General features: G+C 48.1%; 1 protein-coding gene across 6 annotated transcripts in view; it reads right to left on the minus strand.

The window, feature by feature from the left end:
* Window positions 1-9: 9 nt before the first annotated feature.
* ppp1r9a (protein phosphatase 1, regulatory subunit 9A) overlaps window positions 10-26,278 on the minus strand; it is a 28,707-nt gene continuing 2,438 nt past the window's right edge. For 2 of the 6 annotated variants that reach the window (XM_029167088.3, XM_055513039.1), the window contains exons 2-19: window positions 22,360-23,879; window positions 14,959-15,091; window positions 14,373-14,493; window positions 12,282-12,386; window positions 10,690-10,825; window positions 9,191-9,343; window positions 8,193-8,246; window positions 7,649-7,878; window positions 6,821-6,917; window positions 6,137-6,272; window positions 5,267-5,355; window positions 4,551-4,710; window positions 4,357-4,426; window positions 4,220-4,268; window positions 2,789-2,908; window positions 2,616-2,639; window positions 2,298-2,480; window positions 10-2,166 (exon numbers count right to left, since the gene is read on the minus strand). In XM_029167088.3, coding sequence (XP_029022921.1) covers window positions 2,011-2,166; window positions 2,298-2,480; window positions 2,616-2,639; window positions 2,789-2,908; window positions 4,220-4,268; window positions 4,357-4,426; window positions 4,551-4,710; window positions 5,267-5,355; window positions 6,137-6,272; window positions 6,821-6,917; window positions 7,649-7,878; window positions 8,193-8,246; window positions 9,191-9,343; window positions 10,690-10,825; window positions 12,282-12,386; window positions 14,373-14,493; window positions 14,959-15,091; window positions 22,360-23,736 — 3,393 coding nt within the window. In that variant the 5' untranslated portion in view covers window positions 23,737-23,879 and the 3' untranslated portion in view covers window positions 10-2,010. Of the gene's footprint in view, window positions 2,167-2,241; window positions 2,481-2,615; window positions 2,640-2,788; window positions 2,909-4,219; window positions 4,269-4,356; window positions 4,427-4,550; window positions 4,711-5,266; window positions 5,356-6,136; window positions 6,273-6,820; window positions 6,918-7,648; window positions 7,879-8,192; window positions 8,247-9,190; window positions 9,344-10,689; window positions 10,826-12,281; window positions 12,387-14,372; window positions 14,494-14,958; window positions 15,092-22,359; window positions 23,880-24,839; window positions 26,040-26,278 lie in introns of those variants that run through there. The other 4 variants (XM_029167087.3, XM_029167086.3, XM_029167090.3 and 1 more) reach the window with 4 other exon arrangements.

Here is a 26,278-nt window from a genome sequence, read left to right on the forward strand (position 1 = left end):
CAAGTGGGATGTATTGTTCTTTTTCATTTTAATCTTAAACCTTCATTGGGATCCTAGGTTTCAAATGAGTTTGTAGACAAAGACAGAAAGTAATAGAGAGGTCAAAATCTATGTAGAGGAAAAAAATTGACGATACAAAAGCAAACAGTGACTGCACGTTGTATTCAGTGTGACAAGTGGCCATTCAGTAGCTGTGAACGATGAACACGTCCCGACGCGACAAACGGGTTCAAACGGGTTTCTTCTTGTTTGTGTCTGCAAGTAGCACCAAGCGCTTCATCGCGATACAACAGAAAAGCTTTGACATCACACCTGAGCTCAGGCCTGGACCTGTGGCCTCCACCACACACACACACACACACACACACACACACACACACACAACCTTAGGATTCTTACATCGTACTGTATTGCTCTCAGTGTTTTACTATACATTAAAAAAGAATCAAAAGACTGCAGTCGGACGACGGCGGGTATTCACAGAAAGGTACAAAATATTGATAGGAATACAGGATGAGCAGGTTATTGGAGCACTAGTTAGAGCAGCACTATGGTTGTGTTAGAGGAAATCACACAAGAACAACGCGACACTGCTTCACTCTGTTCTGCATTCACCAAACGATTAGCTTGATTTGATAAGGATCGAGTTAATGAGTTCTTATTATGTTTGGCAAAAAGAGGTAATCATACAATTCTGGATAAACTCTTATTAGGTGTTCTTAATAGTCTTGTATAGGTTATAATAAACAATAATCTGTTGCACTGTTAAATACAGAAATAAATAAATAACACCTGTGTTACTATGGCCTTGTGTGGAGGTATTTAAAACCCTGACTATTCCTCCTTCTTAGCAGTACAACATAAGGAACTCACAACCAAAGCTGCCTTCGTTCGTCTCCATGTTCACTGTAAACCTACGGAATGAATCTGGGGAATGGTGAAGAAGTAACACGGAGAAGCCCGGAATTCCTAAAAGAAGAACTGCATAAAGTACAGACATAAAAATATTTAAAAGGTTTTTTAAATCTTACTGAGCCAGGATGATAGTCCTCTATCGGGTACAGGTATTTCCAGTGTAACATCAGTAGCATCAGCTACTCCACCTATCACACAAATGAACTATCTCTATGACAGCTTCGGAAATGTTCCGTCTACTGTTGTGTTTCAGCACTCACACAGAAGCGGGTAGAGTTCAGAAAAATCCTACGACTCTGGAGTTCCTAAAGGCAGCAGCGGGGTATTACTTCATTATTAAGAGAATATAAAAAGAGGTCAAAAGCAGGTTACAAGCAGACTCAAAGCAACGTTATGCATCTAAGTGGGAAAGTTCATTTGAACATCTTCTGTTTCACCAGTCCACAGACAGTGGTGCAGTACTGCAGTACTGTGGGTACTTTAGTACTGTACATGTGTACCATCCAGCCCCGGTCACAGTTACAGTACAGCTTCCTGCAGACAGAGTCTTGTTCCTGTTGGATAAAGTTCCAGTATTGCCATTGTTCATGAGCAGCGCGAGGACACCTAGTGGTGGAAGATGGGAACTGCCACTGCACAGACTCCCGAGCAGTGGAGAGTCATCTGCACAGGGTTCTATGAAAACAGGAAGTCTATGAAAATGGCACGTCAGACATTTTGAATCCGCTTTATATGTACATGGTCACTGGGTCTAAAAGGAGGCTAATACAGGCAGCTCTGAGGATGAGACTTATTCTGGATATGAATAAATAAACCAACTTTACAAGCTTATGAACAGCCAAATAAATAGAAGTGAGTGAGAGGAGGGGCTGGACTGAGGGAGGCGAACGATGGGGAAGCATCCTGTCGTCCTGGTGGTCGTTTTGGTTTCATTTACTTGGTGGAGAAGTCGCCCAACCTCAGCAGTCAGGGCAGTGGAGCGGTGGGGGCTCCACCGCTGACAACTGCCCACCCGGCGAGCAGGCCGGCTCCACTGTGCTCCATGACGCCACCCGCTGTGGTGCTACGGTAAAGGAGGAGGTCCGCCGGTCCACGTCACTCGGCCTCGCTCCCCTTGCGCTGCTCCAGCTCCTTCCTCCGTAGCTTCTCCGCCTTCTCGCGGCTCCTCTTCGCCTTCTCCATCAGAACCTTGAGGTCCTTGATCTTCTTCTTGATCAGGGCACGGTCCTGCGATGATGTCACTCCCAGTGCCTGAAACAAGGAGCGAGCATCTTTAACACACAATTACAATACATTGCAGTTATTACCATACTAAAGTTACCTTACTATTCAAAATATGATCTATATGTACTGCAGAATACATTGTACACGTAGTGGATGACCTTGAGCTCAGCGCTGTCCAGCTGCAGCAGCTGTTCCCCGTCTATGTTTTTGGCAGTGAATTCTAGAATATGCTGTTCTAGGTTGAGACCCATGAGCCAGCGGGCCACTTGCTGGGAGCTCCACTCGGTAATACCGCGGCTCTGCCACTGATACTGCTTCGGGAACCGCCCCTCGTCCAGGATCTGCAGAGGAGAGAGACAGAGGGTGACGTTCTTAGATGATTTGATGTGTGTAAAAGCGGGTCGTTCTGACGGGAGCTATGTCCAATGCCCATCGATGTGTTGCATGTGCAGGAATAAATCACACGTCAGCCTCACCTCATCATCTATCATATCCAGGCTCTGGATGCGGCAGCATAGGAAACAAGCAAAGATGAGCAGAAACAAAATGGCTCCCATCGTCAGTATGAACAGCATTTCAAAGCAATGACCCTGCACTGACTCGGGTTTAGTAAAACACTGAACACATTGGTCTGATGTGTGCGCTGTACCTCATCTGAGGACAGCACCAGGCTGTGCGAGTGTCCTGACGTCTTGGCCTCGCTCTGCAGGCCGCTGAGCTCCACGGAGCTGCTGCTGCTGCCGCTCAGGTCCTCGCCGGCGCCGGGGCCCTGCCGAAGCAACGGTAGCCATGTTTCTATCACGTGTCCTTGATCAGAGCCTGCGTTGTTTTGCGTTAGTATGTTGATACTGTACAAGTGAATGCATTTATTTAACCAGAGAATCAATCGAATCAATGGAGGCGTTTCCCGTGCGCCTGCGAAGGGATGTGTTCTATCATTTTAAGATCAACAGCGGACTAAAACGTTTAAACTACTCGAGAGACTGTGATGCTGTCGTTTTAGGTGGTCCGACACATCGAGGCTGTGAATGGGATTAATGGGGGAACAGGGAAAGTGAGGGAATCGCATTAACAACCCAGATCAGTGCCCAAACAGCAAGAGACAAGATGCCGTCAACAAATTTCAGGGAAAACTAGGCGCTTGTTCTCTTCACAACAACGTTTGTGTCTAGTCTGAAATGTGCAGATTCTCAAAGATGTTGCTGATGTTGTTGCACAAACAAACCCATCCTATTTAAAGCAAAGCGTTACTTGTAATGTATTTCTTTATGGATAGAACTTTATCCATATTAGTTTGCATACCAGAACTACGTGCTGTATTTTATCCCTTTTATCAAACATAGGTCTGGAATGTCTTACAGCTGGTGTTCACGGTCTTCAAGGACCTCTTAGTTTAAGTAGGAAAGTCTGAGGTAAAAGCACAGCTAATGTTACGCGTTCCGACTTTCAGTTTTCTGAACTCAATCCTTCTTTTAAAAGCTTTGCATAATTATTAATGCACATAAATTCTGCATTGATGTTTCTTCTGATGAGCACTCGTCTTAAGATGAAAGCTTGTCCTCAGAGAGGGAACAGGACTGGATCAAAAGTAATCTCCTGCTTAATCCTACAGTTACCACATCTGATATTACGCAGGATTAGAAACTATCTTCATGCAAGTTCCTGCACTGCAAAAACTGCCCATGTCACCAGCTTTAATCTTACAGTACCAGAGTCTGAGAGCAAGGAACAGATTTTCTACAGTGGGACAGATTAAACAGGTGGACGCTGGTGATGCTGGGCCACAGTTAGACATGATTGGGTTGATACTTGATTGTGTTAGTCTCATTCTAAGCTCTGTTCACCTTTTACAGTGCCAACACGTGGCCTTCTTTAGATTAAGATGTACTTAATTAGAACATAAAATAATACAATACCAAGTAATATGAATAGGAGAAGAAGTGGGGCCATGTAAGGGAGGTCTGTTTAGCACAAATAACCATGAGAACAGTCAGTAGCCTCACAGGACTGTATGTCTGGAAAAAGCCTTTGGATCATTACAGTATGTCCTTCCAACCCCAGTTGCCAAATCTGTGTGTACCTTGAACATGTGTTTCCCTGGACTGTCCTCCGCTGATGGATCTGTAGAGCTGGAAAACAAAGAGGGACAAATTCACCATGGAATCTTTAGTTTTCCTGACTAAAACACATAAAGTATATGGATTATATATTCCCTACCCAGGGTTTACAGATTGCACACGCTCCTTCAGACCGTGAGAGGGGCTCGACTTTGCAGGCGACTGAGAACCTGTGAGCACAAACGCCCCATAACTGAGATAACGGTTCATAAATGCATAGACAACCAAACAGGGGGGTGACATCACCACACAGACGTATCAGCCCATTTAATGCCTCATGGATGGAGCACTAACCATCGTGATGGATCACTACAGTTGCTGACGAGCACAGCGACCGTCTTGGGGAGCTCTCCGCGCTCCCAGGCTGCCGTAGCGCCGCTCCTCCATCACCGGGGGTCGCGCCGCGGATCGAACTGGAGCGACCGCGGGCCGGACTGTTGTGTCCCTCTGAGACCTGAACGCAGCAGCGGAGGAGGAAAGGATGAGGCCAAAACGACAGCGGAGGAAACGAGGTACAGTGAGGTCGGAACGCGAGGAAGGAACGTTAAACAGATGAAAACAAAGGGAAAACCACTGCAAGTACGGATTCAGGGTCTGAACTGTAGTTATTCAATCTAAACTCATTCCTGCCTCAGCTGAGTTAAGCGACAGCATTTTAAAGACGACAGCCCTTCATCCAGTAACGGACTGTGTCTGTTATTATCACACTAGGGGAGACAATAAGTTGTGACAGCTCCACGCACTCAATTAGTGCCGGAGAGCAACATCCAGCAATTAGTCCATTAAAGGAGTAAAGTGGAATGGACAGGGGTTAAAGACACGCACACAGGCTGATGGACTGACAGGCAGACACGCTAATTAGACTCCCAGTGGTGAAATTACAGACATACATGTGAGACAACAAAGGAGAGTCACATCCGTAAACATCACATCTAGCCAATATTTCAGGGAGGAGCGGGCTTAAAGTTGACCGGCTCAGGTGAATTGTGAATGTGTGTTTTGGCTCCAACCTCTCCTTCTGCGGAGCTGATGGTGTCTCTGACGACGCCTCTGTGGCCCTTCGTTTTGCTGGGGGAGCGGGAGGAGGCCTCTGTCAGGTCTGCAGCCAAAATAACGAAGCAGAAACAACTCAGACTGAGAAGCCAAGAATATGCTATGTGATATCAGTTTTGTGCGTGTTTTCCGTCAGCTTCTCGAATTAAACGTTACACAATTAAACACAATTACTTCATCGCCCAATTAGCATTTGTCAGACGACACATTTACATTTCCACAACATGGTTACAGCAGATCCTCGTCCTCTCCTCCCACACGCTCTGCCTCCATTTTGACGTTGCATAATGGCCCGCGTCATTAGGGTCGGCGCAGATCCGACCGGTTATCGCATCCGCAGCGCGGTGCACACGATCAAACGCGGCGCACACACTCTGCTCCGACAGACGCAGATGAAGCGGGCGGAGCTTAAAAAGCGGAGCGGCGCTCGACACATGTTCAAAGGGGATTACTTTTGCGGATGTCCTAAGTGAAGCTAGGCTCAGAGGTCAAAGTGTGTGAAGCTTAAGGCAGAGGAGGATTTGTAATGTACAGAAGGACAGCAAGGTGTTGAACACGGGATGATCTACATTCGCTGAACTACTGTAAAAATTCTTTTATTATTATTTTATTATGTTTAATTTTTCCCTTTCGTTACCTCAGATTCCCTTTTCACAGCCTTTGCGCTAAACTGAGCTGCTGCCACTGGCTGCTGGATTCCAGATCCACATTACGCACAGCAGAGTGCTATTGATCATCTAATGTAACTGCTGGCAAAGCAGCGGATCTGCGTGTTTCTCCTCTAAATCTGGAACGTCATCACCACCCGCACCCTCTCACGCACAGACCTCTGCCTTGTGCTGCGGCGCGGTCGGGGCTGTGCTGCCGAGCGCGGAGCCTGTCGGAGCTGTTGCTGTTGTTGTTGTTGACCTGGATGCCATTCTGCTTCATCAGCTGCATTAGCTCCGACTCCAGCGTTGCAATCTGTGGCGGGACGGGAAGCAGTCAGTTAATCGGCGCTGGACGCTTAATTGTGAATAATGGCTGCTGAGGATCGCATCATTCAGAGTTGGACAAGTGCGCATTTATTATGGCTTAGTGTCGTTTCGACCCCAGTCTGTGCTGCAACGCACCAGTCACCCGTTCATGCAGTGCTTAGTGTGCAGAACAATAGTAGGAGACAGTTGGGTGGAAACCAACACAACTGTCATGTTTTAAGACGAGGAAAGCAGAAAATCAATGCAGGGTTTGACATCAGACCCATCCGTAGGCCCCTGAACACCAAGTCCATCCGCTGTCGCCGTCCAGGGAGCAGGAAGATGCGTGTGTGTCACAAAGTGCACAGAGAGAGAAGCCAGGCATCATAGAGTGATGCTGCTTCTCTCTCCTTTTACAGTGAATATCTTGCATTTCCCAGGGGACGAGACCAGCGATGTCTAGTCACGTCTCAGTTAATGTATGAAATGCTAACGTTTGCAGACATACAGTACAGTCCTGTGTGTTCCTATGTAATACAGATGGATGTGGTTTACCCTGACTTGCAGCCCCTGGATCTCTGCCAGGTGAGCTTTCTCTGCCTCCTCCAGCCGCCTCCTCTCCGCATCTTCCTTCTGGATGAACTCCACCTCTCTGGAAAAGAAAATAAGGGAGCGGAGGGGTCAATGTGCCATTATGTCATGTACCTCTGCCCAAAAAAAGCATCCCTGAGAATCCTTAATGCTGTACTTTCCCAACGTCCCCTTTTTCTCCAGGGTAAGCGACTGTCTAGAGTCTCCTGTTAACGATCGGCCAGCAGGGTTTGTTAGCTTCAGTTAGCTTCCCCTTGGCCTGAAGGCCCAGAGCTAATTAGAGGCAGTCAGACCGGAGCTGAGCAGGAGAGGATGTGATGGGACTGACCAAAGAGATCAATGCACTGAAAAGCAGAGGAGCGGTGCTGCAGAGCTGAAGCAGCCTCCACTGTTCAAATGCTAATGCAGAGGTTTAAAAATAACCACAGCTCAGAAAATGCTGACTTCTGTTTGTCTCCTTCTGTTTACTGAGCGTAACAGAGTAATAGTATTCTAGACTAAAGTGAGTTTAAGCCACAGAACATCTACTGTAGTTTGATTAGTGATAGCATCAGTAGCGGTAGCAGCCAAAAATGCAGAGCAAAGCTATTTTAGGTAATAAATGAACTGATGATGACCAAGAACACTTTTAGAGAACTTTTAAAATCTGACTTTAGTCCGTGACTGACTCAAGTCACAGCAGCCTTAACCTCACGTTCACCTCCTCCGCCTCCATCGTTTCCTGAAGCTGAATACGGTCACGAGGCCACGATGAGTCCCTGCCCACCGGCTAAAATCACCAGGGGGACTCACTTTTGCTGGAAGTCTTTAATGAGCTTCTTGGCTTTGTTGTACTTCTTCTCCAGCGCCTGGTACTGAGCCTGGGCCTCCTTCAGGTGCTCGTTGACAGTGTGGCACAGGGTCTGCGCCTCGATCCAGTAGCTCTCCAGCTTCAGCATCCTCTCCTTGTTCTCCTCGATGCTGGCCTTCAGCTGGCTCTTCTCCTTCTCCCAGCGCTGCTTCTCCTTCTCCACTGACGCCAACTGCACGGGGAGCGGGTCGGAATCACAACTTCACATTACTGCACGCTTGACGGGACCACAACGTTGTCCATCTATGCCAGAGCAGTAGAAAACCTGCAACTGCCTCAATGATACTATCACACAATGCTTTATATATAAGATAAGTCAGTCTGTAAAGATGCTTTAATATACTGTAAGTGCTAAAATTTCAGATTACAGAAAGGCAAAAATATCTATATTTGAACTTTAAAGTCTCAGATTCATCAGAATAATTAACAATAGTTTTTCCCCAAACTGTCCGAACTCCCTGTGTCCTGACAGGTGGAACGTCTTACCTTGCTTTTAAGCTTCTGGATCTCGGCCTCAGTCACTGTGTGTTTGATCTGAAGCTGTCGGACCGGAGGCGGGGACGAGAGCACATAGTGAATGGAAAAAAAAAAAAAAGGGGACGGTCAGATAATGAGATGCGCGGCTGCGCATGCTCCCTGCGACCGGCGTCGACCTCGGCTGACAGATACCCAGCCCTGGCACTGACACACACTCTCAGAGGAGGAGAAATACACACATGAATAAATAGCGAGATAGTCGAGGCTGAGCTTCAGAGACAGGAGGAATGGAAGCAATATTGAAGAAGGGAAACAAGGGCGAGGCTTAAAGAAATAAAGCAAAAAGGAAGCTGCATTATTTGTTCATGAAATGGGATTTGATCTTCCTCTAAATATTATAAAAAAAACAATATGCTAAAGAAAATAAAACAAACTGTTTAGACTATCTTTATTAAATACATACAGCAGAACTGGAAGTGATCCCTTTCTGGCAGAGCCTCCTGCTTCCTTTAGTCTCAAATGGAAAAAAAAAAGATCTTTAAACGAAAAGGTTAAAGCCGTACTTTGGAGAAAAGGGACCAAATGTACAGTACACATCCTGGGGCCACAGATTACCTTCAAGTTTCCCTCCCTACCCCCTGAGGAGCCCACGGAGCAGCTGAAGCCATTTGTTAAATGTGTCACAGAGCTGAAGCGGAGCTGGCACATGCATCCGCCTTTATTCATAGCTTTTAGCGGTAGAGTTTAGGAGGGGTCTGTTTACAGCGGCGGTGGAGCTGTGCATCAGATTCTCCTCCCCCAGAGGCCGCCGGTGTGAACGGCTGCCTTACAAATAGATGTCTGTTGAAAATAATGTTTCTTTCGCCTCCTCTTGGGTGTTTAAAGCAGACACTGGCACGCACCCCCCCCCCATTGATTTGCTATTCACACCCCTAATCATCCACATTAGCCGATATCAGACGAGAGACACCTCTGCCTTCAGGTGAATTATCTGTTCCTTCCTTTACCTCTCGGAACTTCTGGTAGAGTTTGGTCGCGTCCAGCTCCGAGGGAGACAAGACATCCTCCGACTCCGGCAGGTCGAACACCTCGATGCTCTTCTCGCCCTCCGCCGCCGCCGTCGCCGCGTCCTCCTCGTCGGTGGCGTACTCTCCCGTCTGCTGTGGGGGAAATCACAGGCCGTCCGTGAACGCCAGTCACACGGCCTCCATTTTTCCACGTTTTACTTTACATAAGTAATGCTATTTTAATGCCACTGCTTATATAACATGTAGGTAACCCACTCAGTAGCCCCAGACCTTAGGAACTCTTCTGACAGATCTGTGAGCCCCACTCATTCCTATGAAAATAAGCCAGATAAGATGTGCTGGCAAAATCTGAATGTCACTTTTTATTAAACATTAATCACCATCTTGCAGAAAGGCAGATCAAAAAGCATGTATTCATGCTTTCATTTGTCATGACGAATGCTGGCACCAGCCTTTAGGCCTGGGATCTACAGAAAATGGACTGGTTGAATAGGTTTTTGGCCTAAAGAGCCAGCGGAAGTTTTGAACACAATTTCTCAGTCTAAATGCATCATGAGTGTGTGGGTGTAAATTCAGTGCTCTCAAAATGTCACTGGATCGAATTTAAAGATATGGAGTTAATTATTACACCACGTCCCATAAAGACGTCCCCGCATCCTCAGTAAATCAATGTGCTAATGCACATCTGTACATGCGTTCCCTGCGCGTGTGTTTGCGTTTAATCGCCAATAAATGCTCACACGTGTGTTATTTTACACATAGATTACACACACAATCACACACAAGCAGGCGGACGTGTGCGTTGTGTGTATTGCTACTGTAATTGGAGGAACATCTCTGGGGATCCAGCAGCAATAAAGAGCTGCCTGTCAAATTTAGCCAGGCGGCACTTAAAGGTAGAAATAACCTCCTTTCCCACCCACCCAGTGAGAATTCCTTTTATTATTTATAGACACATTAATATTGATGAGCCTCTTATATTGCCCAATAGATCTTTGTAGTGGTTCTGTAACTATGTAATATGACATGGATGCGTTGGTGTCATGTTTTTTTGGTAGTTTCTTATTTACATACAGTACTTTTGCAGAGATCACTGGCACAGCTGACTTTTAAGTTGAAGCTGGAGTTTTATCCTGATTGTCATTATAAAATAAATACATATTAATCATTTGAATCTGCCTCCAGGTCATACGTATTGCACATATTGCGCACAGTGTCTGGTGGATTAACACGCTGTGAGTAAACAGCAGAATGAGAAAGGGGAAAATGCTGAGTGATGGTTTCTAGGACTGGAGCTCCTCTTATTGTGTGTGCGTGCGTGCGTGCGTGCGTGCGTGCGTGCGTGCGTGCGTGCGTGCTTGCGTGCGTGCGTGTGTGTGTGTGCTCCAAACAATATATGAAGACCTTTTCTGATGTGGGTCAAAAGAATCCCTTCCTTAATTTAGGTGAGTGTCAGCATCGCAGCAATGTGTCGTTACCTCGTCATCGTCGGCGTCGTACTGGGCGTACTGCTGCTCCTGGAGCTCCCTCTGCCTCCTCTCCTGCTCCAGGGTCTGCTGGATCAGAGCGGCCACCTCGCTCTGCTGGCCCGGACGCTCTCGGCCAATCACAAACCTGCAACGACACGGGCCGCGTGAGACACACAGCGCTGGACTGTGACTACATTACCCCTTAATTATTATATACAGTATATATACTATATGGCAGCATCCTGTATGAGACATGAATAAAGACGTCTCTGTCCTTTCATTTGTGGCACGTTTGTGTTCTGGGGTGAGTGTTAACAGCAGCCGCTGTGTGAGAACGGGGCCCACAGCCACGCAGCCATGACAGCGACATCCGCTGACGTTTTCGGGGCGGGGCTGCGAGAGGGGACGCGCGTAACGATGCAAGAAGGCAGTCGGCCTGTCGAGGCAGCCCGTTATTCGCCCGGCGCCGAACTGAATGGGGAAAGTCGCGGGCTGCGCCTCTGAGCTGCCGAATGCACGAGCAGCACATGAAAGAGAGAAAACGGTGCTGACGGCACACGTCTGACGGCGTGACAGAGAGTCATTGTATTGTGCCGTGCATCCCAAAGCGTTGTTTACCTGATCACGCGTCGACAGAGAGAGGCACGATGCTTCCCCTCCGCTCTGACTTCACTGCAAACAATATCGCTGCTGCAAAATCACTATGAATTTATACAGTCAACCAAGCAGCGCTGGGTAGGAATTTCTCAGGCCGATTCCAGCAAATCTCTAACCCAGCAGGGGCTCCGTCACTATGTGTATGTGTGTTTAAGACTGAGGGGGGAGAAGGAGAGCGGTGGACTCGAGGAGGTCTAATCAAGTGAATTCAGTTCCTGAGAGCCCTTTTGTATTTTTCTGAAGGCAGCGTAGAAAAGGCCTTACGCTCCAGCAGAGAGGCGTGTTTGATCTACATGTGAAGCAACAACTGAAGGGCAGGAGGAAAAGCAGCGGGCCGGGCCGGGCCGGGCTGAGCCGGGCTCCGGCGAGCCGTCGGACAGCGGGGGAGGCCTGAGGAGCAGCTGACCTGGAAACAGGCTTCCTCCGCACGCATGGGGAGCCTGCCCTGGTTCCTCTGCTGTGGGGCTGCCACACACACACACACACACACACACACACTCATTCCCTCCAACTGATGCTGGCACAGCTGGAGCTGAGGATGAGGTGTGGCGCAGGAGCGTTTTTGCACTGGGTTCTGGATGCTGTCTGCAGGGCTCCTAATATTAGAAGGAGGCTGAGAACATTTGGTGGATCTTGCATATTAATACAGTAGTCTACAGTAGTATTGTGTCTGTGTATCTTCTGATATTAATCTATTTGTACCTTCACGATGTTTTGACAGGTAATAGAATCTTTTCAAGGCTGCCTCACCTAATATCCCGCATCCTGTTCTGTGGAAAACCACCTTTGTCAATATTAGTTAAGCAAACAGTGTCAGTTCAGTCTGTGTTCAGCCTCCAGCTTTTCCTGAGGCTCTGTGCATCTACAGTGAGCGCTCCAGTGAAGGGACTGAAGTGGAGCTAGAAGTCATCGCAGACATCCAGACAAACAGCCGTGTGTGTTACCGGACTACTCCCGATGTGTTTCTGAGGACGGAAGCAGCAAAGCTCTGGGTGACGCCCACTAAACTGGTCCCATCCACCTCCACAATCTGGTCGTTCACTTTGATCCTGAGAAACAAACGGAGAAAAGCATCATTCAACAGTTGGTGAAAAAATTGTTAGAGCGACTTCTGTGGTCAATCTACTGTAGAGATGATATTGATTCTTCACCCTCTGAGCTGAAAGTGACTACTTCACACGGATAAACATCAAAATATCCATGCGTTAGATGTGGGAGAACCTCGCTGGACTGTCTTGCTTATTCACATTATTTTCAAAATTACAGCAGAGTCAGACTTTCTTGCGGTCACAAATTTCTACATCAGTGCTTCCAGACTATTCCCGAACCAGGAGACAGAAGAGATGAGGCTCAAACCCGTCCAGAAGGGCTAACGAGGACTCGGAGGCCGGAAACCCCTTCGCCCCGGGCCACAACAGCACGACTGTGCTCTGCCCTGGACTCCAGAGGTCAGATAAGTTCTGGACTTTGAGGAAACTCCTGATGATCCATGATTCGCGACGAGGGAAACTGAGACATCTTTACTAAATATGCATCTTAAACACGGTTCTAAATAATATTCTAGATGAGAATACAAAACAAAGTCGTTCTCATTATATTTTGGCCTACAACAAACTAGCTTGGCCTCCAGCGTGACTCTGCTTCTGTTTAGTCCACGCAATAACAGGCAAATAATTGCAGGCTTCTTCGTTACCTTCTCTTCAATCTTCTTAACAGCTTAATCACAGGCAATTATGACATTTCTATTGTGTAAAAAGGTCCAGTCAAATCACCACAAGTACCTCATTCTAGTGTCTCATTCTGATGACACTCTGGATAATTGAGAGGATAATAGGTGCTATTCAGAAGGAGTTTCTTTTACTTTGATAAGAGGTATCACTCACTGAACAGCACCACAGGCTCCATTTAACCTGAACGCAATGTGCCTCAAGCATGTTTCTAAAAATATCACACAATACATTCAAATACACTTACACGTCCTGAAATCTGAGCATCAATTATTTGCCTGATGTTACCAAGAAATAGAAAGAAATGTGTGCTGCCTTTAGTCCCTGGATGAAGGAACGTACAGCAGGATTTAATGCACAGTAACTGTGACACCAACACATCAACTGCAGCCGAATCAAACGAAGGACTCGAGCACATCTGCAACCAGCCGTCTGTGGTTTGTTAGTGTGACTCAGCGAGAGAGAGAGAGCCCTACAGCTGGAAAAGTAATAATGGAAGAAAATCGCTCCCCCTCGTGTGTGTGTGTGTGTGTGTGTGTGTGTGTGACACCGAAGGACGTACACAGCATTTATTACTCTCAATCCACTCATATCCAAGCCGGCGCTTTATTTCTTTCCTATTGTGATCACGGTTTATTGTGAAATCCATCTTGGGGACGTGAGCTGAGCCCAAGGTTCATAATGCAAGATAATTTTGTTTACAGCATCTGAAGGAGGCTCGCATCATGCAACACAATGAACCTGCACCGAGATGAATTTCACTGCTAAGACATTGTTAGAGATGCCTCTCTGCTGATTGACCAACAGACCCATGATGCCAGTAGAAAAACTCTCTTTCTCAGTTTCTTTATCGGTGCATTTTAACTAACCTCAGTCTCCGTGTTGTGCTGGATGCAGCAGAACTAGCTGCTACATGAAAGCACAAAAATAATCCCTGAAGAAAACACACCTACTGCAAACAAGTGGGTTTGCAGCGCGAACAGTGTGTCACTTAGTGTTCTCGCTGAATGGAGGCTGTGCCTTCTATCCCTAATCTGTTTATGGGGAACCTGAGCCGCACACAGACACCAAATGGTTTAGTTTCAGGGAGTCACTTCATGTTTGCTGTGGAGGCCTTCATCTCCTCTGCCGCTGTCTGTCTGTGAGGTTCATGTCGCAAAGCGCTGAGATACTGGCTACGAAAAATAAAAATAATGTGCAACGTGAGGATCTGAAGCCTGTGCTGCTAAATCTGACAGATACACACGTGACAGCGCCTGTGAAACAAACCAGCCGATTAATTGTTGTGAACCTTGTGAACTGCTGTACCTGCCGTCTCGCTCCGCGGCGCCGCCTTCGATGACCGTCTTCACGAAGATGCCCAGTTTCTCCAGGCCGGCATCGGCACCGACCCCCATCCCAATGATGCTGATGCCCAAGCCGTCCTCGTCTACGAAGAAGACCAGGAGGTTTAGGCGATGCAATGACAGTAATGAGAGCATCAGGTTGGATCCAAACGCAAAATATACTGCACTCGATGGGAAATTCCCATCTGTCCATTTTCACTCTGCATTGGTTATTCACACGTTTGTGGGATTACATAACAGTGGACGTGGGAGTGGATGAAGACTTAGTCACTGATTATAAGCCCCTTTAATACAGGCCACTTTATCAGGAAGGTAGAATATCACCTCTTTGTCACTTATACTGGGAAACAGGAACTAAAATCCCAACTATGAATCTTTTTTTTTCTACATAATCTGTGGGGATTTTAGTGAAATCACTGCCTTCAACAGGCTCAGACCAGTAATGGAAAGCAGGAATATCACACCTTGGATTAAAAACACTGCAGCCCCCTCTGTGGGTGATTCTGTCTAGGGGTTACGACACAATATTCTTAGATTTTCCTTCCCACCTTTCTCCAGCTCCACTGGGAAGAGCTCCAGTTTCTCCACCCTCTTCTCCAGCTCGTACTCTGCGGAGGAGGCCACGGGATCCACCTCCTCGTTACGTCGGTCGTAGTCCTCATTGGAGTAGGTGTTGAACACCTGAGACACAGCGAGCATTATGGGATGGGCATGAAGAGGCTGTTCAAATTACACAGATCAAAGATGAAGAGCTGTAAAATTCACCCACCGCACCAAACAGGTCGCTAGTGAATATGGATACATGGAGTCAATAAGGGCTTTTATGTTCTCAGTCCACCCAATACATTATTTACACAACCAGGCAGTGGAAACCTTTATAACGGAGCCAAAATACAACCACAAATCAACAATAACCAGCAACATGCCAACAGACAAGTACAAGGCTGTGACGCCTTCCCTTCCTCCAAGTCGCGTGGTCCTCGTAGGACCCTCTGCCCCCCTGCAGAGTCAGCTGTCACTCCACATCTCGTCCCGGCCAAACGCTCCCACCGCTCTGTGGACGGGGGAGGGAGGGAGGGGAGGCAGCGAGGGGGCGTTGGTGCAGTCGCCCCGTTTGCAGCCAGGGCTTCTGCAGAATGCATTCGACAGACGCGGATATGTACAGTAGGCGCAGGAGCACAGACAGGCCGGGATCCTGCTATTAAACGCACCACACCTGCCACATGTTGCTCTCCGTTGCCGTCTCCTGGAGGCGAAGATCGAGGCAAAGATGCCGCGCACGGGCGCCAATCTCTATTTGCGGTGTCGTGGAAATGAGTCAGCGCACAGGTCTACAGCGCGCGGCCACACGTTGTGCAGGACGCAGGCCCCAGCGCCGGCTCCTCCGCGCTGCGACCTCTTTGAGTCGCATAAAAGAGGGAAAGGCGTTCTCAGCGGAGGTCGATAAAGCGGCCATGTCACATCACACGTATCGACTAAAGCCTGAAGCCACATTTATGTCACTCACTTGTGTGCTCAGAAAGATCTCCGCTGGCAAAAGTTAAGAAAAATACAATAAGTAATGGCTTCTGATACCAATATATGAATGTTGTTAGAATAAAAAGTCTAATGGAAGGACAGTGTTGGGACACATTGATGTAGGTTGACTCTGTCCAGCTTGGATTTCACTCCTTACTCCCTGTGAGGCTGCGTGAGCTCCATCCATGACCTCCCCGTCAGTCTTTCAGTCTGATCAACAGCTCTGCATTATTAACGCTTGCATGCAAGAAAGCGCGCAATAACACACAGCCCACATATACATGTGCAAACGGGTGCAGCATTGTAGGAATTTCAAGCTCAAATTCTGTGCACACACGTTTGAAAGCCCACGCGTGACTGATGGACGCTAACTCTGGCACTTGGACGCCCTGGGTGTGATGCTACCACTGGCAGTCAGCACACTCTCTAATGGGCTCCCAGTCCCTGTGCGCTATCTGCTATCTGCGAGCACATTAGCATGTGGCCAGTCGCTCCGGAGAGAGAGAGAGAGAGAGAGAGAGAGAGAGAGAGGGAAGGAAGGCGAGGGAAGAGAAGAGAGACGTGATGGAGAAAGCCAAGAAAACACAAGGGGGAGGAAGTCAAAAATATCTGAGAGACAGATGAACTAGAAAAGGAAAAAAGATGGACAGCTGGCAAGAAATATAAAAGAGAGATGAACAGGAAGAGACATGGTAACTGCCTACACCACCAAACAAGGCATTACTGGCCTATAACTGAGGAGAAAGAACCGGTGCGATAATGTTATTTGGTTGAGGTGACAGTAATTTATTGACCCACATTACAGAATGAGCAGATCCATCAAACGTTCAAACCCTAGATGATGAGGGACTGTCTAAATCCTGGAGCTGAGTGCGGCGGGTGTCTGCTGAGCCAGGCCATTGTGGTTAATTGTGAATCGGCTACACACAAGTCTGGCCACTAAATATGGGGCACGCAGACGCCCCTCTGGAATTAAACTGGAATTGTCTTTTAGAGGATTAAGCACAAAGCGCAACCATTTGCATGTAAATATATTCTTCTATGCTGCTTGCACTTTCTTTCCGGCTTAACACTACTCTGGATTTTAAAAACGTGTGTGTCTGTAGAAAGTAAATCCACTATTTTTAGATAACTGGTCAAAATTCAGCATCTCAACCTTCATTTTGTCATTTCTCCATGTATCTATTCAACACACATATTTTTGTGATGTCTCAGTAGTCAGGCCCCTTGTGTTGAAACCCAGACAGCACTTGTGTCTGCAGTTCAGCAGTCTTTTTATTTTATTCATTTGTTTGTTCATATTGTCAGTGCGTAGCCGCTGGGCTAGCCTCAAGTCCCCCCAGCGTCTGGGAGAGAGAAACCAGACGCTGCTAAGACCTGAAGGCAAAGGGACCAAGAAATGGCAGGAAGAGATGCATGAAGCTTTCGATTATGGTATAGAAAATGCAAGTGAAGTAAATGAAGCCTCGTTGACAGGACGACCTGCGTGACTCATGGGCCGACGCAGACGCAGACGCAGACGCAGACGCAGACAGTGAGGCTACTGAAGAGGGAAACAGGCAGTATGGGAGCTATAAGGAAGAGAAAATGAAAACAGGCTAGACGCAATTCACCCCAGGGTCCTTTAAGTCCCCGCCTGAGATGTCACAGCATGGCGCCGGATTCTGGCCAACAGCCTCTGATGGCATTAAACCGGGCTCTTTTTCTGTGTCAGTGCCAGCGCTGTCGCTCACCCCGGGCCCTGCAGACAGTGGCTGCTGCCCAGGGCAATAAGACGCCAGGAAAGCCCAGGAGAAATGCTGCAGCCTGGCGCACACACACACACACACACACACACACACACACACACACACACACAAACACAAACACAAACACACACACACACACACACACACACACACACACACACACACACACACACACACACACACACACACACACACACACACACACACACACAGAGGCTGCTTTTACTGCAGCATATCAGGACATTAACATGCCATTAATTCTACCTGTGTAACCCCCCCATACACACACACACACACACACACACACACACACACACACACACACACACACACACACACACACACACACACACACACACACACACACACACACACACACACACACAAAACCATGGTTAAGATGACAGGTGCTGGAGAAAGTGTCTATCAAGGGGACAGTTGCTGATGATGGAAATAAATTCATGCCTTGCAGGAGCAGGCCAAGATTGACAGATATAAGGACGTGTAGATTGGAGGAGGACGGGGAGAGAAACAGAGAACCTATATAAAGATAATGTGGGGCCAGCTTGGCTGTCATCTTGACGCGCAGCACATCATTCCTGGTCTGAGGAAGTGACAGTGACACGTGGGGAGCGCTAGAATCGAACGCGTCAGCGTTTCCTTTTTTTAACCCGAGATGTAGCTTCTGCATAATTGTGCCAGTTGTGCTTTATCACCAAAGAATGCAGCTCACTCTGTTTGTGGCACAATACGTGTGGGTGCCATGACTCCCACCAACAGACCAGGCCAGAGAGAGATTAACATACTGTAGTAAACAAGTGAATGGCTGCAGACAATGCCCTGCTTGATGCCACGTCTTGTGGGAGGCAGAGATCAGAAGGAGCACAATGACCACATGTTGCATGAGGCTGTGACAATGACTTAGCAGAGTGGGCCATATTTCTACACAGCACATTTAAATCTCTGTGTGATATGTTTATGTGTGCCACATATTCCTAAGATTATCTTTAAGAGCTGATATTCCGCATGAATCATATTCCGGACTCAATAACCGAGGGCACGGTGACAGTGCAGCAGCTTTGCTCAGCATCCACGCAGCCAACAGTGAGAACATCCTGTCACTGTTTCCTGCAGTTTTTTTATTTTTTACTGCAATAAAAACTGGCGCCTCGCTGATGATATCACGAGCCGGGGTCCAGATGAGGCAGGCGGTGGGGGGGGTTGGATGGTGATTCATGTCACGGCCCACTGTGTGGCGAGTGACCAGCCTGAAAAAGCGCGTCTCTCCTTTCCCGCGTCATTAAAAATGCATCCCTTGGGGAGGATCAGGTGGCACAGAAACAAGCAAACACAAACACCCCTGCATTAATAATGGAGTGGCTACGTAACATGCACCTACCCAACACCCGGGTCCGGAGTAGCAGCCCCTGTCAAAAATAATAGTTCAAGGTTCTCCATACAATGGTGAAGTTGGCCTGAATTTACAAAAGCAAAGAATCCTTGAGCTCTTGTCTTTAGATATGCTCAAATATCACCAGCACATAATATAATACATAAACAAAAAGGGAGGAGGAGTTCCGAATCAGACTGTGCCTGCAAAGGCCTTGACTGCAGCGTGAGGCCAACGGCGCCACGCTGCAGCGGTGCACTTGCAGACCTACATTTACAAATGACTTTGCCAAAATCCATGTCAATATGGGTCCCAAAACTCAAGCGAGGCTGTATATCACCAGCCAGAAAGACGGGCAGCTCTAAAGTAGAGTAATCCGTTCAATCAGAAAAGGCTGTCTGGGATCAAAGTTGCTGGCTGGAGGCCATCTCATTTCAGCTCGGCAAGAACAAGACTGTATTAGACGCTGTGTCCACGTACTGTACGGAGGATGTCAGGCACATCGCACAGATGCTTGGTTCGGACGGCCATGTACACAGGGAATGGGCCACACAGACATAAAGCAGGGAGCTGACAACTAGAATATTAAGGGCAGTCAAATGAGCTCAAATAACCCTCCTGTAAAGCCTGGCAAGTGTGAAAGACGGCAAGGCATCAGCACCTTCGCCTTTATGTTCTTTCATGCTCCAGTAAAGTACAAGATGAGGCTCTAAATTGACGTACTGCCGCCCGAGATGCAAACAGTATGTGGCAAAAAAAGCGTATAAATTGTTTGTGCAATCTGATGTTTGTAGTGAGATCGGATCTACCAGTTTAAGGCCAAACACCAGCCTCTCGGAGCCAGCAGCAGACAGCGTGCAGAGGGAAGGGCCTGATTACACAGGCACTTCAATGGCTGTTAAATGGTCCTCCACTCATCACATCTGCTTAGTTCCATTACGGTAAGTGATAAAAACGCAGAAGGATTATTATTAAGAATATAAATGTCATTCACGTAGAGATACGCTGAGCAGGAGACGGAGAGGGCTTCCGCCAACCTCCTGGGGCGGGGTTCAACAAACAGGAGGAGGAAAATCAATTGGAAGGAAATCAGCAACAAGATGAGATGATGAGAGGTGTTTAAAGGTTTCTGAATCGGCTCAGAAGGCGCTGATGCAGAGGACCAAACCACTTGCTTGAACGGGAGATGAGATGATCAGCCTTCGGTGATGAGGGCTGTCTTTGCCTCGGGCGGCTAAAAGCCGCCGCTACTGACTGGGTCGGACAGGATGCTACCGTAGGATGAAAGGATGCGATAGTGATCATTAAGAAGGAAGCTGTGTGTCAAGTGCACTAACAGTAAACCGCCCCGTCAGCAGCTCTGTGAAGCTGTTCGAGGCAAAGTGGTGCCATTTGTTTGCAATAGCAATGCTAAAATGCTAACGTGTAGCTAGCCTGTTTACCATACGCTGTTTAGTAAATAAATTAATAAACTCCAAATACAGTTGATGGGAATGTAACAGGTGAACCTTATAGTGGCACAACAGAAACATTAAGCATCTGGGAACTGTGGAACTACTGGACCCCCAGAAAAATTAAATCCCCCTCATGTAACAAAACAACATTTTATCTACATTTCTGAAGCTGATACTTTTGAAGGCAAAGAATCTGTTACTCTTCAACAGACATCGGAGTTCACGTTTGCTTGTCAAAAGCCACTCGTGTGAAATCGTCTCCCTCTGGCTACTGCGAGAGCTCCTAAATGAACTCAGATTTAAGAGCGGGGATGTTGATTCATCCATTTTACGGACGAGAGACAAGGGGACGTTAAGTATTAGATTATATGACAGCAGCTTGTTTCAGCCCCCTCCCACGGGGGTCAGGCTGGGCTTGTGCAGAGGCCAAGGACTGAGAAAATAGCTTTGTCCCTTTTATTATGTAGACGAACAAAGACAGATCCCTGTTTGTTCCCCGTGTGCTTGGGGGGGGGGGGGGGGGGGGTCGTGTGTGTAAAGAAGGGGGCTGTGCCTCTCTTTAATATTCCATATGATGAACGAGCGTCGGTTTCTTTCACGGGGAACAGAGCGGGCGCCGCGTTCCCCGCCTTCCTGACCTAAATGAGTTGTGCAATTCAAAATTCATATATTATTATATATTATATATATTTTTCACACATGTATAATTGCTACAGCCAGGTTAATTAATGTAAGGACCCCAATAACATGTCAAAGATGATGAAGATTTCACAACTGCCCTTGCGTTTGCGATGCGTTTGAGTCCTGAGAGGAAAGGAGAGCAGGAGCACACGCTGCAGAGGGCAGAGGGAAGCGAGTGATCCAAAACCACACTTCCTCCTCCGAATAACTGGGCTAATTGTTCTAGTTTATTACAGCACATTAATAGGGTTGATCTTCAACTTGTGGAATGTTCGTTGTTAGCTCAAAACCCCTCATGCATCACCCTCGGTCACAGCTACAGTACGTCTCGGCGTGTGAGGTTACCAGAGCTTTCTGATTCGTCAAATCACTGGAAATAAACAAACTACATAAGCAGGGAAACACATGACAACTTACAGTAAATCATGTTGTTGACAACCAACACAAATGTCAAGATTATTGATTCTAAATGCTTGAGGATGAAGAAAAACATTTCCCATAATCTTCCAAATCCAACCTTCCAATCCACAAACAACACTGACCACTCTGTCCAACCCTAGCTCTGATGATACAATAAAGACGGTTATAAAGCCATTTATAAAAAAAAAAACACGAAAATCTGTTCATAATCGCATGTATTTGTGCATCCTATCTGACTCAACTTCATCAAACAGTTTCTGGTTGAAGAAGCTTGGGCCCTGTGTGAACACTGCGTGGGTGAGGACCCGTCACGGCTGACACACGAACAGATGTCCAGCTTATCAACATGTCAATTTCCCAGAGGGCGACGCTCTGACCCTCAGGGTCCGCGTCACCAAACAGCCACAACCTCCGCCATCGGAAAATCAACGAGGAGCAACTCCGCGGTTTCATCTAACACACAGCAAAACATGGGAAGGCTCAGCTTTAAGACTGTTTAAGGCTTTACAGGATAGATTTATCAGAATATGTGGAATGAACAAAGCAAATGTATGTGCTACAGTTCCACAATGACTCTAAATACAAGCCCATAATAATAAGCTCTGAACACAACTGTAGTTCTTTGTTGTTTAAAGCTATTGTTGATAATAGCTGCACAAGGGATTTTATGTTGGACTGTGTTCGGTGTGTTTACACAATTTAGGCTTTCGCAGCTGTTTTGTACAGCATCCGACTTACTGTAATGGGAGCAGTGCTGAAGCGGATCTTCCTCTTCGGAGGGATGTCCTCTTTGTTTTCCTCCGGCAGGCCGGGAATCTGTGTCAGATCGGAGCCTGGGTCGTAGACAATATCCTCGTCGTCGCCGTACAGGTCGTCCTCGGGATCCGTGCAGCTCTCGCCCCAGCCCTGGTAACAGGCGTCCCCGTCTGCGTTGAAAACCACGCGCTCGTTCCCCGCGTAGTCCTCGTCCAGTTCCTCTCCCTGGTCTTTGGGAGATTCGGGGGCCTTGTCCTCCCTTGAACCGTCCTCCTGGCTTTCCCCAGCGGGTGTAGACGGGGTCGGTGGGGGCTCTGAAGGGTCATCTTTACAAGATTGAGCTGGAATGATGACATCATCTCTAGGTTTTGATGCTTTGGATACCCCTAGGTCCTCGCTGTATGGCCCTGTTTCCGAAGGTTTCCCTTCTTCTTCGCAAGAACCATTGACCTGTCTTCCATTTGTGTTTGTCCCGGATAAGCACTGTCGACCTCTACCCAAAGTGTCATTCTTGTCTGTTTTGTCTTGGGATTGCTCCTCCTGTGGTTTGAGCTCTGAAGTGTCCCCCGGACTGGGGGCGAGAAGGTCCTCAGAGGAGAGCGATGTGGGGAATTTCCCCCCTCCCCTGCTCCGGTAGGTCCCTCGAACTGGGGACTGCCGAGAGTCATCCTCACTGACGTCGCCCCCGTGGCGATGGAACCCATCTGGTGAGTAGAGGGCTCGTCTGCTGACGCCCCTGTAGCTCACGCCCTGGTTGAGGTGGTCGGCGTTTTCAAACACCGCGCTGAGCTGGCTGACGGTCGGCGAGGACGCCTCGGTTCGGGAACAGAGGGAGTCCAGGGAGTCGGTGCTGCCTCGATTGGACCTCGCGCCGCGCCACTCATCCAGGTGCTCGTGGGAACCCCTTTTGTCGCGTCCGTAGGGGAAAACGGGCGACTGGGACTGGTCGCGCGACTGCTGCTCGAACAGCTTTCTGGTTTCGGAGAACTTCGCCCCGGCACCTCCAACCCTGTCCGACGACGAGGAATGCTGGAGTCTTATCACCGATCCATCCGCCTTGTTTATGAAGTTGGTGGGCTTGACCAGCTTCTGCGGCGAGGACTCGTCCCGTCCCCTGGTCTTGGCTGCTGCGTTGTCGGAGCCCATCTGCATGAACATGTCTTTGATGCGGCTGACGTGGGCGCCGTACTGCCGGCCCCTTGGCTGCTTGGCCTCCGGATCTTTGGGCTTGGGGTCTCCATCGAGCCGAGGCTGGTCGAAGGCCCTCTTGAGCGCCTGGAACTCGGCCCGGTAGGCGTTGCGGTGGGGAGAGGCGCTCCGGAGGCTGGTCCTCTCCCCCGAGACCTCTGTCTTCAGCATGATGTCGTCTTTGGATTGAGACGGGATGTCAGCATCGCTGTGGCCTCGTTAGAACGCGGGAGTGAGGAGTCTATTCTGACCTACTGCGGCGCTGCCTAATCTGATCCCACGGATGCTTTTAGTTCCTCTAAGCCCAGTCACACCTGCAGAGACACAAAGAGACATTAAGATCAAATCCTTTCACACAAGTGCACATGACGTTTAAAAAGATCCAAATGCAAACTGTAAGTGAAACTTTCTCAATATAGAGCTCAAATTCCCCCTTATTGAATAATATTAGAGATGTTAATGCATGATGTGAAACCTCTTTGTACAGAAAAGGTAGTTACGAAAAGCACTCTGTCCATTCAGCACGGCTGCACTGTTTACTTTCTGAATCAATACCTACTGTACACATCATTATAAGGATAGGAGCCCTTTATGTATAAACGGATGTAGGAACTGCTGCTCGTCCCTCCCTCACTCGCACTTTCTCCTTCTCTCTTTTACAATAAGCTGTGACCCATGTACACGGTCACGTCCAACAGCTTTCTCCACTAACGCCACACTGGTTCCCGTGAAATGTCCGCAGCGCTAAGCTCGAACACACTGTCAGAGAGCATTTTACATACAGTGCTTTAACGTCTTTAAACTCCACAATGGTGGACGGCGCAATCAAGCAAAGACTCAAACGCATTTATCTGGGGCACATTCATCTAAGTTGTGTTGAGACCCGAACGCTGGATCATGCGGATGCATCAGCAGCGGCGGTGCCCGGAACCTCCATGCCTCCGTTTAACCGACGTGAAATCCCCGAACTTGACGAACATCCTGCGAAGCAGCCGACGAGAATAAAGTTGGAGGCGGCGGTGAATGTGAGGTTCCACCGTTGTGTCAGCGGGATGAGACGCGGGCAGAGGCGCGCGTCAGCCGCACCGCGCACACAACATGACAGCTCGGCTTCAGCCCGTCTCACACTATTTAACATTTATTTGCGTGCCTTTCCGCTCCGGCAGACGCCGAACACTGACCTTTGCGGGCGACTGCGGGAACGCGAAGTTAACTGTTAACCGCAAACCACGGCGACGCCGCTTCAATGTTACGGAAAAACAAAAGAGTCTTACGTTCATGGCTCCGGCTTCGCTTGACGCGTGAATAAACAAACGCCGAGCTGCTGGAGAATATGGACGCTGTGGCTGGAAGCCGCTCGATAATAACATCGCTATCCCGCACGCGTCAACAGTGCGGGACGGAATCGCCGCCGTGGAGTCGCTCGGGCGCACTGGAGCCGCTACAACGCCATTGCAGGCGGTGGGTGATGCTGCCAGGCGCACAATGGGGGTGTCGGTGCGATTCGGCCGCTCGTCTCACCAGAGGCTGCGCCGGGCCGGCGTCCGCAGGGCGGCAGCGTCCGACGCGCGTCCGCAGTACGGTCGGAGGGAGCGCACCGGGCCGCGGCGACGCGCGGCGGTCTGCGGATGGAGAGCCTAGTGTGACAGGTGCTGGAACCTGAACTGCGGCAATGGTTCGGTCCGATAATCTGCGGCGCGGAGGGGGTTTCAATGAGCTGCAGTCTGGCATAGCGGATACCAACACACAGCGGCTGTAACTCCACTGGCTGCTTGTGGTCCATCAATGGGATTTGGGTGGGGTAGAGAGGGTCAGGGACCACCGGGGCCGTGCGGTGGCTGTCAAATTAGTTCTGCGCAAAGTGTGGCGTGAGTGGCAGCAGGGGGCCTTGAGCAGGTTACCGGGGAGAAGAGCCAGACACATGTAGAGGATAAGTTTGATTTCACTACTGTAAATCACTCACGTAGAGAGAGAGAGACATGTTTGTAAAATTGACTCCATCAGACCTAATTTACTGAAATGGAGGAGTGAACTAAAGTGCTTAATTTAAATTTAAATTACAAGCATGAAAACTCTGGATGGTACAGTAAGCGATTTGGAGAAACCATTACTCATTCTGATTAATTAGACTATGCTTGAATGTTTCTGTGCCCTAAAAGAGAATGGATGTGCACCGACACAAGAGTTTAAAGCAAAATAACTATGAACTGAAATAAAAAATAAATATTACTTTTACATTTATCTGCTGCACCACCGGCCACATACTGTACAAAACATCTTTTTTCTGTGAATGGCTCCAGAATCAGAGGGAAGGAAAAAATGTAGCTTCTCGGCCTAATGTTAGTTTTACTGATCATTATTTAATTTAAAATTTAACTAAATTAAATAATACTTATCTGATTCTTGGCAGATTGTGTCCGCTACACTGCTGTTTATTCCCCAATCCTCAGTAAAATGCAACTTACAGTAGTTCATACACAGACCCATGGTGATTGTTGTGATACCTTCATACCCGAACCAAACAGTAGCTGAGTGAAGATGTTGCTAAGCAACCTAAAAATAATCTTAAGGGGATAAAATGGATGGTGAGGGAACAGAACATCCACGCAATGCAGAGCAAAGAGGAGGGTGGGCATCACATTCACCACCACAGAGGAAGAATCGCATCCTATAAAATTATCAAAGATGAACCATGTGGGGATCGATGTCAGCG

Source organism: Betta splendens, chromosome 11 (genome assembly GCF_900634795.4).
Source record: "Betta splendens chromosome 11, fBetSpl5.4, whole genome shotgun sequence".
Taxonomy (NCBI): Eukaryota; Metazoa; Chordata; class Actinopteri; order Anabantiformes; family Osphronemidae; genus Betta; species Betta splendens.